This window comes from Narcine bancroftii, chromosome 7 (genome assembly GCF_036971445.1).
Source record: "Narcine bancroftii isolate sNarBan1 chromosome 7, sNarBan1.hap1, whole genome shotgun sequence".
NCBI classification, from domain to species: Eukaryota; Metazoa; Chordata; class Chondrichthyes; order Torpediniformes; family Narcinidae; genus Narcine; species Narcine bancroftii.
In genome coordinates, this window is record NC_091475.1 from 74,915,406 (window position 1) to 74,930,141 (window position 14,736).

At 45.9% G+C, this 14,736-nt stretch overlaps 1 protein-coding gene across 2 annotated transcripts in view; it reads left to right on the forward strand.

Annotated features, from left to right (window-relative positions):
* Nucleotides 1-14,736, forward strand: part of LOC138739013 (FERM, ARHGEF and pleckstrin domain-containing protein 1-like) — a 302,053-nt gene that overhangs the window by 227,699 nt on the left and 59,618 nt on the right. For both annotated transcript variants that reach the window (XM_069890341.1, XM_069890340.1), the window contains exons 17-18: nt 6,630-6,711; nt 9,990-10,227. In XM_069890341.1, the coding sequence (XP_069746442.1) occupies nt 6,630-6,711; nt 9,990-10,227 (320 nt within the window). The remainder of the gene's footprint in view (nt 1-6,629; nt 6,712-9,989; nt 10,228-14,736) is intronic.

The window sequence follows — 14,736 nt, forward strand, 5'->3', positions numbered from 1 at the left end:
ATCACCTACAACAGTATCACAACCTTAGGTTTCTTGCAGCTGTCAGCACCCTACCTCTGCAGATTTGATCATTCATTTCCCGCGAACTATTGGGTGATCTACAATACAATCCCATGAATGTGTCATCCTTTTCCCATACCTCCTTTCCACCCATATAACCGCTAGTATGGACTGCCGTGACATTTTCCGCAACATGAACCCCCTTTCTTCCCTCCCCCTCAATCACGTCTGAAAGAACGGAATTCTGGAACATTGAGCTACCTGTCCTGCCCCTCCTGCAACCAAGTCTCACCGAATGGCCACAATGTCATAATTCCATGTGATGATCCATGCTCTAAGCTTATCCTCCTTTCCTACAATAGTCCTTGCATTGAAATAAATGCAACTCAGAACATTATTCCCACCACACACAACTTTTTGATTCCTGACTTTTTCAGCAGGGCTTAACTGCATGTTTTTCCACAACCACTCCACTATCCATTCTGGCGCTCAACCTTAAGGGCTAAGTAAAAAAAAAACACATGCACACAAACACACACACCCCCCCCCCACACCCACCCCCAACACACAACCCCCACACACACACATGCACACACATGCATGCGTACACACACCCCCCCCCCCACACACACACACGCACACACACACCCTACCTAGAGGAGAACAGAATCCAGGAATCTAATGTGACATTTTTAAAAATCCTGCAGAAACTCCAATGCCAAAATAAAAACAGGAAATGCCAGAGATACTTGCATCTCAAGTTCATTGTAATTAGAGTGTGATACACTGGCAAAGTTCATTGTGTGAACAATCCAGCTTTCAACCCATACATAGCACAACAGAAAAAAATTGCAGAATTACAAAGAGAGAGAACAGAGCAAAGGCAACAATATTTTAGTGTTACTTCTGTGGGAAGAGAAATACAATGTCAAGTAGATTACTTCATAAAAAATCACTGTGAAAAGTTCCACTGTAGGGTGTTTGACCTGAAGGATTCCCTTGGCTTTTCTCTCCATTGATGCTGCCTGACCTGCTGAATATTTCCTGTGAATGGATCAGCTTGCACTGCCCTAACAGTCAGGAGAACGTGGGACCCAACTACATTAACTACATGGGACCCGATACAATTCTCCAGAGATCAGACCTGCCCAGTGTGGGATTTGTTCATTCTCCCTCTAAACAAAACCGGAATATCTTGGAGCCAAATTATTTTATATTGTGTGCGAACAAATGATAATGAGAAAAAATATCTAACAAGTTCTTATAAGATTAGTGGAAGCAGGCTGAGTGGAATTTGTGGAATGGAAATTGGATGAATATGTGAAAAAAACAGAAGGTTCACAGTGGAGGCACTGGCATTACTACTGAATGGGGAGCTCTGTCAAAAATGGGCGAAATTGCTTTGACTGTAGAATTCCTTCCCAAACGTTTTTTGGCTCTGAAAACTAAGTTTACTTGTGAACGCAAGGTCAGAATAATGTCCATCATTGAGAAATACCTCCAGGACACTTTTCAAACCCCAAAGCAGTGGTGTGATTTTTCCCTCTGAGATCATCAAAATCAAGGGGAAGACAAGGGTCAGGCAGGATGGACCACATAGCCTCCCTTTTTGTCAGAACCATAGAACTTTACAGCACATAAATCAAGCCCTTTGGCCCTTCTAGTCTGTGCTGAACTATTATTTTGTTTAGTCCTACTGACCTGCACCCAGTCTATATCCCTGCCATCCATGTACCTGTCCAAATGTTTCCTAAATGTGAAAATTGAGTCCACATTCACTTCAGCTGGCAGCTCATTCCACACTCCCGCCACTCTCCATGTGAAGAGGTTCCCTCTAAGCTTACCCTCTGTCACACTTATACCATGTCCTCGGGTTTGTATATCATCTACCTTCAGTGGAAAAAGCCTACTTATATTTACTCTATCTATAATTCCCATAATTTTATATACCTCTATAAAATCTCCCCTCATTCTTCTATGCCCCAGGGAATAAAGTCCTAACTTGTTTAACCTTTCCCTGAAATTCAGTTCCTGAAGTCCCAGCAATATCCAAATAAATCTCTGCATTCTTTGAATTTTAGTGATATTTTTCCTGTAATTAGGTGACCAAATTTGCACATAATACTCTAAATTTGGCCACAACAATGTCTTATACAATTTTAACATAATATTCCAACTCCTTTACAACCCTATCTACCCGTGATGCCACATTCAGAACCTCTATCTGTCTCCCAACTATGGAATCCCCATCACCTCTTCTCCTCCCTTCCCTTCCTAACCACAGGACCTGACTCCATGCCAAAGACCTGATTGCTGTGGCTTGTCCCTCATAGGTTGTTCTCCCCCCCTCCCCCCCACAACAGTATCCAAAATGGTATACTTGTTATTGAGGGGAACGGCCACAGGGGTGCCCTGCACTGCCTGCCTGTTCCCTTTCCCTCTTCTGACTACCTTCCTCCTGCCTCCTAGTGTGATAGCATCCCTCTAGCTCCTCTCTTATATCCCCTCTCCCACCCGAATTATCCAGAGTTCATCCAACTTCAGCTCCAATTCCTTAACTCGGTTTGTCATGAGCTGCATTTGGATGCACTTCTCACAGATGAAGTTGTCAGGGATTCTGCTGGCTTCAGTCCTCGGATGTGCAAATGGACCTGGGTGTCCTCGTGCAGGGAAATCTAAAAGTTAATGACCAGGTAAAATTGGTAGTGAAGAAAGCGAATGCTATGTTGGCATTCATTTCAAGAGGAATAGTATATAAGAGTAAAGAGGTGTTGATGTGGCTCTATGGGGCACTGGTGAGACCTCATTTGGAGTTCTGTGTACAGTTTTGTGCCCCTTTGAAAAGATGTGATGTTGTTGGAGAGGGTGCAGAGGAGATTTGCTAGGATGATTCCCAGAATGCAAGGGTTAACGTACAAGGAGCGTTTGGCAGCTCTTGGGTTGTATTCATTGGAGAATAGGAGAATGATAGGAAATCTCATAGAGATGTTTCGTATTTTGAAAGGTTTAGATTGGGTGGATGCGGGTAAGATGTTTCCCCTTGGTGGGTGAATCGAGGACAAGGGGTCATAGTCTGAACATTAGAGGTTATCGATATAAAACAGAGATTAGGAAGAACTTCTTTAGCCAGAGGGTCGTGGATCTGTGGAACTCACTGCCACGTACAGCAGTGGAAGCCAGATCACTGGCAGTATTTAAACAAGAAATAGACAAGTATCTCATCAGTGAGGGCATCAAAGGATATGGGGAAAAGGCTGGAAATTGGAACTAGAATAGAGTAGCTTAGTGTAGATTTACGGAACAGACTCGATAGGCCTAATGACCACCTTCTGTTCCTTTATCTTGCGACCCACATTCTGCATTGCCCTGACCTGGCTGTCGTTCCCATTATCTATGAAATAGAAAAAAGTTATGAAAACCTTTTTTGTTCCTTGTCTCAACTCCTGTACTTTCTCCTCAGTCTAAAGTCTCACGAAACAATGCCTCAAATTCCCACTCCTACACCGAGCCACTCGTACAATGGCTGTTCCCAAAATGACCGCTCTCCTCTCTCTCTGTTTTACTTTTATGTGCCCCCTGCATCTGTGTAGTTTCCTCCCTTTGCAACTCGATTGGCCCGCTGCTGATGGACCAATTACATGATTCGGTCTTTATTCAGAAATTTCCCCCAGGTCTAATGCAGTGGATATGTTGCCATTCACACTGAAAGAGAGATCATTACACTAATATGAGATTTACACAAAATCAGCATTGCAGCAGTTTCCTTGGATTATGCAGCAGTCCGTGTGCATTATAAACCAATCATTTACACTAACCATGGAATAATTTCACTATTTACCTTCACTACATTATTAGGGCCCCATGTATAATGTCGTGGTTAGCACAACAATATACAGTGCCAGCATCCCAAGTTCGGATCTCGCACTGCCTGCAAGGAGTTTGTATGTTCTTCCTGTGACTTGCCTGGATTTCCTCTGTGTGCCCCAGTATCCTTCCACATTCTAAAGACAGACAGGATCAGCAGGTTAATTGGGTGAGGCAGGCTTGTGGGCCGGATGGGCTGTTATCCTGCTGTATCTCGCAATTTTAAAAATTAGCAACTTGCTCAGATTCTACAACACATCTACACAGTAGGGGTCATTTACAGCACCCAATACTGACCTCCATGTCTCTGGGATGTGCAAGGACCTAAAGGAAACCCATAGGGCCACAGGGAGAGGATGCACTCATATACAGACAGTTGCTCACACTGGATGACCACGTTGCAGACAGACCAGTTGGCTTTCACTAGGTTGACCATCTCCCACAGCTGCTAGTGGTTGTCTTCACGTGTCCCAGGAAACAGCCTGCAGTGTGCAGGACCCTGTGTTAAACTGGTACGGTGACCTGGACCATCGCACCCCTTTCCAGACCCTTGTGACAAATATCTCCTCCAGAAGGAGGCAGATAACAATCTCACCAATACCGCCACACCCTGAGAGCATTTTGGGGTGCGAACAAGACTCTAACCGGGCATGAAGATCTAGCAAGGAGAACCCTTCACATCACTAGTCCAGTGAATGCAATGCACAGAAGTGCTGCATAAACTCAGCAGATCACACACCATCCACAGGAAGTCAAGGTTAACCAACATTTGAGACCTGAGCCCTTTGTCAGGAATTAGGGATCAGGAATACCTCACGAATGGCTCAGGCCCGAAATGTTGGTTACCCTTTTACTTCCTACAGATGTTGCATGACCTGCTGAGTTTCAGCACATTTGTGTATTGCAAAACAAGATAATTTCCTTTTGTGGACTGTCCAACTCCCTGCCACTTTGAACATAAGCCCCAGTGAGCCTTATGATTGAGGCAGGGCTGTGGGCTTCGTCCAGCAGGTGTGCTGAATGGAGGTCCCTTCTGCCCCCTCTAGTGGATGCAGGTTTCCAGTGCTATTTGGAGCATAAGTAGGAGGATTATCTTGGATCTCCTAGCATTATTCATCCTGCAGATTATCTGAACATCATAATTGTTGTGCTTCTGGACATGTTGCCTCCCACATTTCCAACCGATAATTATTCTTCAGTGTTGTCCATCGGCTAGAAACACCTTGGGGTGGGTCCCATTGATGTGATAGTTGCTTAGGAAATGCACATCACTTTATATCCCTCTGAATGCTGTGTGACCTGTTTCTCCACCACTTTTGTGCATTGCACTGAACTCCAGTGTCTGCAGACTTTCTTGTTTAACACCAACCAGTGAGGTTTAGTCACCTCTCTCAGAACTCCCATGATGGGGCATCTACCAACCAAGCTTAAACCCTAACTTGGGCACTCAATTAATTTTAATAAAATTAACCTAAACATACACCACCATTCTTGCAGCCAAAAAGTTTAATTGTGATTGTATTAGATGATGATCTTTTTCTTTCTTTGTAGGTGGGGAAGGGAGGAGGGAGGGTATTAGGGTTCTTTTTTAATGTAAATAATTAATCACATTATGTCTGTATCAATATGTAGTAATTAATGTTGTGATTTTAAATTTTAAATAAAATATTTTTTAAAAATGTGGAGGGGTGGGTCAGTAAGTATGTAGATGACATGGTTGGAGGTGATGTGGATAGTGCAGAAGGCTGTTGTAGGTTATAACAGGATATAGGTGGAACACATGGTTAATGGTGGGATTCTTAACAGCGTGAGGGATCAGAGAGATCTTGGGGGGTCCCGGTTCATAGATTCTTCAAGGTTGCTCCTCAAATGGTTGGTTAAGAAGGTGTATGGTGGGCTAGCATTCATTAGACTCAAGAGCCATGAGGTTGGACCACACTTGGAGTATTGCATTCAGTTCTGGTCGCTTCATTACAGGGAGGTTATAGAAGCTTTAGAGAGGGTGCAGAGGAGATTTACCAGGATTGATGAACATGTCATATGAAGTAAGGCTGACAGAGCTCAGGCTTTTCCCTTCAGAGTTACAAAGTATGAGAGCTGACGAATATAGGTATATAATATTAGAAGGGGTGTAGATAAAGTGAAAAGCCAGCACCTTTTTTTCCAGCGTTGGCCAAACTAGAGGACATTTGTCTAATGTGTGTGGAGGGGATTTTAGAAGAGATGTCAGTCATTGGTGTGTTTTTTTTACACAGTGAGTGGTGGGTGCCTGGATTGTATTGTTGAGGGCATTCACCAGACTCTTATATAGGCACATGGATGTAAGAAAATAAAACTAGGAAATATAGAGGGTTATGGGTGTAAGGGGAGGGAAGGGTTAGATTGTTGTAATGTAGGTTTACAAGGGAGTGTGAGCTGAAGGGCTTGTACTGTGCAGGAATGTTCGAAGTTAGTGTTAAGTCAAGTGAATTTCCAAAAGACACCCAGTCAGAAGTGTTGCTGGGCTTAAAGTTTGACAGATCTGCAGCTTGGCTGCTGGGTCATTGGAAGACCAGCACAGTTGCTGGGAAAACAGTACAGAAAGATGCTGCAAAGACTCTGCGGGTCAGGCAGTGTCTGTGAAAGTTAATGTTTCAGGTCCGTGAGCTTTCACCAAAGCTTGAGATTAGAGGAAAGCAGGAGAGGAGAGGAAGGTGGATGGTTTCTATTTACTTTTTAATTTTCCACAGGTTATAATGCTGAATTATTCCTCTATGCATTGACAGGGAAGGAAGATCCAATGCACATATTAAAGGAGATTACCAAAGAATTGGAGATGTGATGTTGAAGAATCTCCATTCTATGAAGGTAAGTGACTGCATGGACAAGGTATTGTTGCATATCTGATCACACATGGATTCCAGAATCGCCTCTCTCAAGCCCCTTTCATACTCGCATCCCACTAAATTGGCCGTTCAGTGTCCTGGGATAGGAATGAGACATTGGACGCTTTCACACTTGCAAGGAGCCATCCTGGGGTTAGGACTACCGATGATGTCATGATGCATCGAGTGATGTGGACTTGCTCTAAATCTTAATCAATGTATTATGATCTTATATTTGAACAAAATTAATCATGTCTAATTATAACATAATCAAGCTTTATGAACAGCAGAGTATGAGCTGTTGTGCCGACCTATATAAACCTTTAAAAGGGACTGTGGGAAAATGCTAGCATTAAATAGCAATAGCAGACAATTTTTAAACAGGTTGGGAAAGTTTGTAGCACTATAGCGCACAATTTATACAGCGTGGGAAAGTTGGTAGTGTCATCATGTACAATTTATACGGCGTGGGAAAGTTGGTAGCACTATCGCATACAATTTATACAGCGTGGAAAAGTTGGAAGCATCATCGTGCACAATTTATACAACATTGGAAAGTTGGTAGCGCTATTATGTACAATTTATAAATACCATGGGAAAAAGCAATGGCGGTCCTGCCCTCCCAGAATGTCATGCGACATAGGAAAGGCTGGATGCTCAGTATTTTGGGAAGTCATGTGCGCCATTGCTTGGACTTTATAAATTATGCTCTATAGCGCTATCAGTTTTCCAACACTATTTAAAAATTGTCCGCTATTGATAGATATTGCTATTTATTTCCTCTCTTTCTTTCTCTCTCCTGCTGTGACTTTCCCATGCCAAAGTTTATAATTCTTCCTTCACTTTCCAGCAACTTGTGTCATTTCAATCCCATAATGTAATAGCCTGTTTCACACTTGCCTGATTGGAACACTGGCATCTGCAGACACAGGGGATTGTACTAGGGGTCAAGGCTGTCAATGCCCGGCGTGAGATGACGCATCTGACATCGGCGTTAAGCTGATTTTGCTTTCACACTATACACTTTAAAGGATGATTGGGTTCACGTGCAAGTGTGAAAGGGGCTTCAGACACAGTCTATGGCTTCCAAGCCAGGCTGTGAGTTCAAGCCCCACCCCATGAGTGATTCAGTGGCTTAGGGGGTATATAGCCACTGCCTTACTGCTCCAGAGGCACGGGTTCGAACCTGACTACTGATGCTGTCAGTGAGGTTTGCTCGTACTTCCTATGTTTCTTCCACCACACCCCCGGGTAATCCAGTTTCCTCCAACACCACGAAGATATGTGTGTTAATTGGCTACTGTAAATTGCCCCCTGTGTTTGGGTGAGGGGTAGAATCTGGGACGGGGCAGGGGAGGAGAAACAGAATCAGAATTTATTGTCATGAACAAATCACGAAATCCGTTGTTTCGCAGTGCAAACATTCATGTAAATCACCTTACAAAAAATAAATAAAAATAGTACACGAAAAGTCAAAGCAAGGCAGTATCTTTGGTTCATTGATCAGTCAGGAATCTGATGGCAGTGGGGAAGAAGCTGCCCTTGTGCTGTTGAATGCTCATCTTTAGGCTCCTGTACCTTTTTCCCCTGATGGTAGCAGAATGAAGAGGGCATGACCTGGGTGGTGGGGGTCCTTGACGATAGAGCCTTCTTTCTTATTAAACCGCTTCTTGTAGGTGTTCTTGATAGAGTGAAGTTTGGTGCCTGCGAAATCACAGGTTGAGTTAAAAACCTTCTAGAGATTTTTCTTGTCCTGAGCATTGGCACCTCCATGCCAGGAAGTGATGGGAATGTGGGGAGAATAAAATGTAATGAGTGTACGGGGGTGGCGGAGGAGGAGGCTTGAATATCAGTGTGGGCAGAGAGCTGGGGACCTGTCCCATGCTGTTTAACTTTGATAACTGATAGTGCCCATGCATTTAGCAGGAGTATTACCAAACAAAAATTGAAACCAACCTAAGGCAGTGAAAAAACAATGCCAGAGAAACTCTGCAGGACAAACAGTGTACTTTATAGGGCAATGATAAAGATAGAGAACCCATGTTTTATATGAGACTACCGAAGACAGTGGTGGCACAAGTGACCAAAACCCTATTCAGAGTTGCAGATGTTAGGGCATCTTACTAATTGATCTCCATTACAACTGATGAACCAATCCTGCTCTGTAACTCTGTGCTGTAACTTTATGTTCTTTGAGTTGACTCTATGCTTAACATCTTAACATCAGTTTGAAGGAGGCCAACACCAAAGGGGAGGTTGTTCTTTGGTTCAAACCTGAAACCAAGGCTCTTGAGAACATTTGGAGAATAATAAATCCTCAGTCAGCATGAGGTTGTAGGGAGGCCCAGTAAAGTTAAACTGCCTCATTTCAAGTAACGTGTTGGCTTCCCAACACTCACGCACAACGCTCACTTCCTGTCACACAAATGTGCTCACCCATGCAAGATCTGAAAAACACACACAATGCCCACTTCCTGTCTGACCCACATAGAAGTGCAGCCAAATGCATGGGGTGAACACGTTCAAAAGGAAGACACACGGGTGTGCACAGCCATGTGCATGCACGAGGAAAAACTCTAGCATATACAAATCATGGGCACATGGACACATGTGCACAGATGTTCATGTGCACACTTACACATGCACAAACATGCGCACACACAGATGCATGCAGGAAATATGCACAGACACATTCATGCACATGCATCAGACACAGACCCCACACATACATCACACACCCATACCCACCACACACACACCCACACTGCCTTATATACCCATCCACACACAATCACATGCACACGCTGACGCTCACACATCTCAAACACCCACCCACCCACCCCTACATGGGCAGCATGTTTAGCGTAGCAGTTAGTGCAACGCTGTTACAGTGCCAGTGATTGGGACGCTGTCTGTAAGGAGTTTGCACGCTCTCCCTGTGTCTGTGTGGGATTTCCCTGGGGGTTCTGGTTTCTTCTCATTGTTCGAAACATGCTGGGGGTGTAGTTTAATTGGGTGGCTCGGACTCGATAGCCAAAAGGGCCTTATTACTGTGCTGTATCTCTAAAATGAAGTATGCACCCTCACACAGACAGACTGTGCAGGTGATTGTACTGTGTAAGTGTGATAGATATTCTCCCTTCCTGCCGGGATCTCCATTCACTTACCCTGGTCTCCGAGGCTTGGGGATTGGATAGGGTCATGTCAACGGCCTCTTGGTCCTCCATTGCTCAGACCTCTCCCCCTTCTTTCTGGTTGCAGCAACTCACCGTCCACCTGCAGAAGCACAGTGAGATCCTGACAGAACTGGAGAAGGCCATCCGGGCTTCCCGCAAACTGGAGGCAGCGTGCCGGGAATTTGAGCAGCAGAAGGTCTGCTACCTCCCCCTGAATGTGTTCCTGCTGCGGCCACTACATCGACTGATGCACTACAAGCAGGTCCTGGAGAGGTTGTGCAAGCACTACCTGCCCAGCCACGTTGACTTCAGAGACTCACGTGGTAAGGTCGAGGACATCTCAAACACACACCAGGACTCCTGGTCCAGGACCCAGGCAGCTGAAGATCGGTAGCACAGAGGGATCTGGGAATACAGACGCAAAATTCCTTGAAAGTGATGTCACAGATAAATAGGGTCATAGAACATAGAATATTACATTGCAGCGCACAGGCCCATGATGCCGCGCTGCCCTATGTTAACCTGCTCCATTATTTTCTAACCCTTCCCTACCTTACACCCATAACCCTCTATTTTTCTTACATCCATGTGGCTATCTAAGAGTCCCTTGAGAGTTTGTATTCTATCAGACTCCACCACCATTCGTGGCAATGATTTCCAGGTACCCACCACTCTCTGTGTAAAAAGGCTTGCATCTGACATCTTCCCTCAGTTTTTCTCCACTCACCTCAAACTGATGCATTCTTCAACCTCATCTTAACTAATTCTGTATTCAGCACTATATTTGTGACTCTACTTCACCTCCAACACCTTTAATCAAAGTTGTCTCCCCAGTGTCAGTCTTCTGATCAAGAGTTAAAACATTTTCCCACAACAGTGACTGAGCAGGAAAAAGGTGCTGGCTGTCCACCCTATCTAGGACTCTCATAATCTTGCATAGCTCCATTATGTCACCTCTATTTCTCATCTTTCCAAAGAGAAAAGCTACAATTCTCTCAGCCTTCTTTCCTAAGACATGTTCTCGAATCCAGGCAGCATCCTGGAAAGTCTTCTCTGCACCCTCTTCAAAGCACTTACATCCTCCCCATAGTGAACTCATAACGAGAGCTTTTGGCACGCTGGCCTTCAAAAATCAGCGCTGGACTTGGGAAGTTATGGTGAATGTGGAAAAACATTGGTGAAGCCAAATTTGTGCATCGTGTGCTGTTCTGGTAACTCAGCTTCATGAGAGATCGAAAGAGTGAGTACAGAGGAGATTTACACGGTTGTTGCCGTGACTTGAGTTACAGGGAACGTTTAAACAGGTTAGGGTATTTTCCCTTGGAGTGTCAGTGAATGAGGGAGATTTGATAGATGTATCCAAAATTGTGAGGGGGGTGTAAATAAATACCAGCAGGCTTTTTCTGCTGAGGTTGGGTGAGACAAGAACCAGGGGACATGGGTTAAGAGTGAAAGGTGAAATGTTTAAAGGAAACATTAGCGGGAACTTCTTCGTGCAGAACGGCGAGAATGTGGATTGGACTCCCAGCTGAAATAGTGAATGTGGGCACGATTTCAACATTTAAGAAAAAAATTGGATAGGTACATGGGTGGGAGGGGTGTGGTCTGGTTGCAGGTCAATGGGACTAGGGAGAATAATGGTTCGGTACAGACTAAATGTGATGAAGGGCCTCTATGCTGGTGGTCTATGGCTCTACCTGAACAGGGCTCAGGTCAGGATCAGGACAGGCTGGATTGATGTAGTCTGGGTGGATTGGACTGGGCTGGCATGAAACACCTATGATGGGCGGCTGGATTGGGTTTGGCTGCCTTGAACAGGGCTGATTGGGGCGGGGATGGATTAGATTGGATGGATTCAGTTGGTCTGGGTCAGATTGGGATAAATTATACTGCACTTGCACCACTTCCCTCACCACCATTCGGGGCCCCAAACCGTCCTTCCCAGTGAAGCAACCCTTCACCTGTCAATCTGCAGGGATCATCTACTGCATCCAGTTCTCTCGTTGCAGCCTCCCCTACGTCAGTGAGGCTGGACGCAGACTGGGATATTGTTTTGTGGAGCACCTTCGCTCTGCCCACTTCACAGCAAGGTCTTCCCAGTGGCCAGCCACTTCAATTCCACACACCTTTCTCACACCGACATGTCTACCCATTGACTCTTGCACTGCCAAACCTGCATATTGCAGGAACAACACTTTATATCCATCTGGGAACTCTCCAACCAGACAGCCTCAATATTGATCTCCAATTTCTGATAATCCCCCCTCCCCCAGTCAACCTCTATCCCCATCCCCCAGCTCCCCAACCCATTCCTTTCCTATCAGAGAGCATCTTTTTCAGCCCTCTGCCCCCTTCCTCATTACCTCAACTCCTTTCTCTTCCCCCCTCACACCTGTATCTACCTATCACCTACTTGCCTGTGTTACCCTTCCCAACCCAATCTTCCTGATTATTGGCACCTGACAAAAGACCCAGGCCCAAAACATTGACTGGCATACTTCCTATGGATCCTGTGTGGCCTGCTGAGTTTCTCCTGTACTGCATTTGACTGGAGTGAGTTTGAGTTGGGCTGGACTAGATCGGACTATACTGGGATGGGTTCAGTTAATCTAGCTTTGATTGGTCTGGAATGGTTTGGGCTACATAAGACTTGGTGGGGTTGTGTTGGACCAGACTGGGTTGCCTAGGGCTGGTTAGACCAGGTTGTGATGTTTGGACTCAGCTAACTGGGTTAGATTGGATTGGTTTGGACCAGACTAGCCTGGTTCGGTATGGCTCAGTTGGTTTAGACTAGATTGGGATGGCCAAGATGAGACTGGGCTGAGATGGTTTGGAGAGGGCTAGACTTGATTGGGTTGGATTGGTTCGAGCTGATTTGGCCAGATTGGGCTAGACTTGATTGGGTTGCTTTGAGCTATGCTGGAGACTGGACTGGGCCAGGCTTGGCATGAGCTAAACTGGCTTTGGCTAGTGCTGGAGAAACTGAGCTGACATCCTTGAAAAGTGATAAGCATTTAATGATTCCCTTCATCGGGCATCTGGAAAATCATGCAGGGTGGAGGAGGAGGAGGAGCCCAGGCCAAGAGGAAAGAAGTTATAAGTGGATGCAGGTGAGAGGGCAGAAGAGAAAAAAAAACTGTTAGGGAAAGAGGGCAGAGGGTTAAGGAAAATAGTTCTGATAGAAGGAAGGGAAAGGAATGGGGAGTCGGAAGAACAGAGACAGAGGGATAGGAAAACAGAGAAACCGGGGAAGGGTTTTATGGAAATTGGAGGCTGACACTGATGCCATTTAGTTGGAGTCTGCCAAGATGGAATACAAGGTGTGGGTCCTCCAGTTTTGACATTTACTAAATGTGGGATGCATTTTGTGAGCATGAATGAGGCCAGGGCAGAGGCAGTGAATGTCCAGATGTGAGGGAATATTAAGACACTTGGGACCTTGGTGTGGATGGCTAAAGGTCCTTGGAGGTGGAAGTACAGGGAATATATGAGACAGCCTTCATTAGTTGGAGCAGGGAATAGAAGAACAGGAGGTTATTCTCCAATCTCACGGAACAATGAACTAATCTGCAAGGGTGGCACAGTTGGTGTAATGGTTAGCGCAATGCCTTTACCGCGCCAGCAATTGGCACCAGGATACGAATCCCGCGTTGTCTATAAGGAGATTGTACATTCTCCTCGTGTCTGCGTAGGTTTTCCCCAGAGTCTCCGGTTTCCTCCAACCATTCAAAACATACCAGGACTGTTCGAAACATTCCGGGGGATGTAAGTCAATCGAGTGTAATTGGGCAGCAATGGCTCATGAACCATGCTGTGTGTCTCAATGAACTCTGTGCAGCTCTGGCCATCAGAATGGAGGGAGAATATGATGGTGCCATCAGGGTCTCTCACTTACTCTCTGTCTGTCACTCTCTCATTCTCTCTCTCTCATTAACTGTCTGTCTCACTGTCTCTCTCTCTCTCCCCCTCTTTTTCTGTCCCTCTCTCCCATCTTCCCCCCACCACTCTCTCTGCATCACTCTTGTCTGACTCCATTTCTCTCCCCGTCTCTTTCACACTTAATTTCACACATCATTTGTTAATCGAGACACATATGAACATTTTTATTTTAAGCAGGCATGGTTTGATGATCCTGACTGGGATCAGTGGGACACTGGGTGTGAACTCCCCGACTGGGATCAGTGGGACACTGGGTGTGAACTCCCCGACTGGGATCAGTGGGCCACTGGGTGTGAACTCCCCGACTGGGATCAGTGGGACACTGGGTGTGAACTCCCCGACTGGGATCAGTGGGCCACTGGGTGTGAACTCCCCGACTGGGATCAGTGGGACTCTGGGTGTGAACTCCCCGACTGGGATCAGTGGGACACTGGGTGTGAACTCCCCGACTGGGATCAGTGGGACACTGGGTGTGAACTCCCCGACTGGGATCAGTGGGACAGTGGGTGTGAACTCCCCGACTGGGATCAGTGGGACACTGGTTGTGAACTCCCCGACTGGGATCAGTGGACCACTGGGTGTGAACTCCCCGACTGGGATCAGTGGGACACTGGGTGTGAACTCCCCGACTGGGATCAGTGGGACACTGGGTGTGAACTCCCCGACTGGGATCAGTGAGACAATGGGTGTGAACACCCTGACTGGGATCAGTGAGACACTGGGTGTGAACTCCCCGACTGGGATCAGTGGGACACTGGGTGTGAACTCCCCGACTGGGATCAGTGGGGCACTGGGTGTGATCTCCCCGACTGGGATCAGTGAGACACTGGGTGTGAACTCCCTGACTGGGATCAGTGAGACACTGGGTGTGAACTCCCCGACTGGGATCAGTG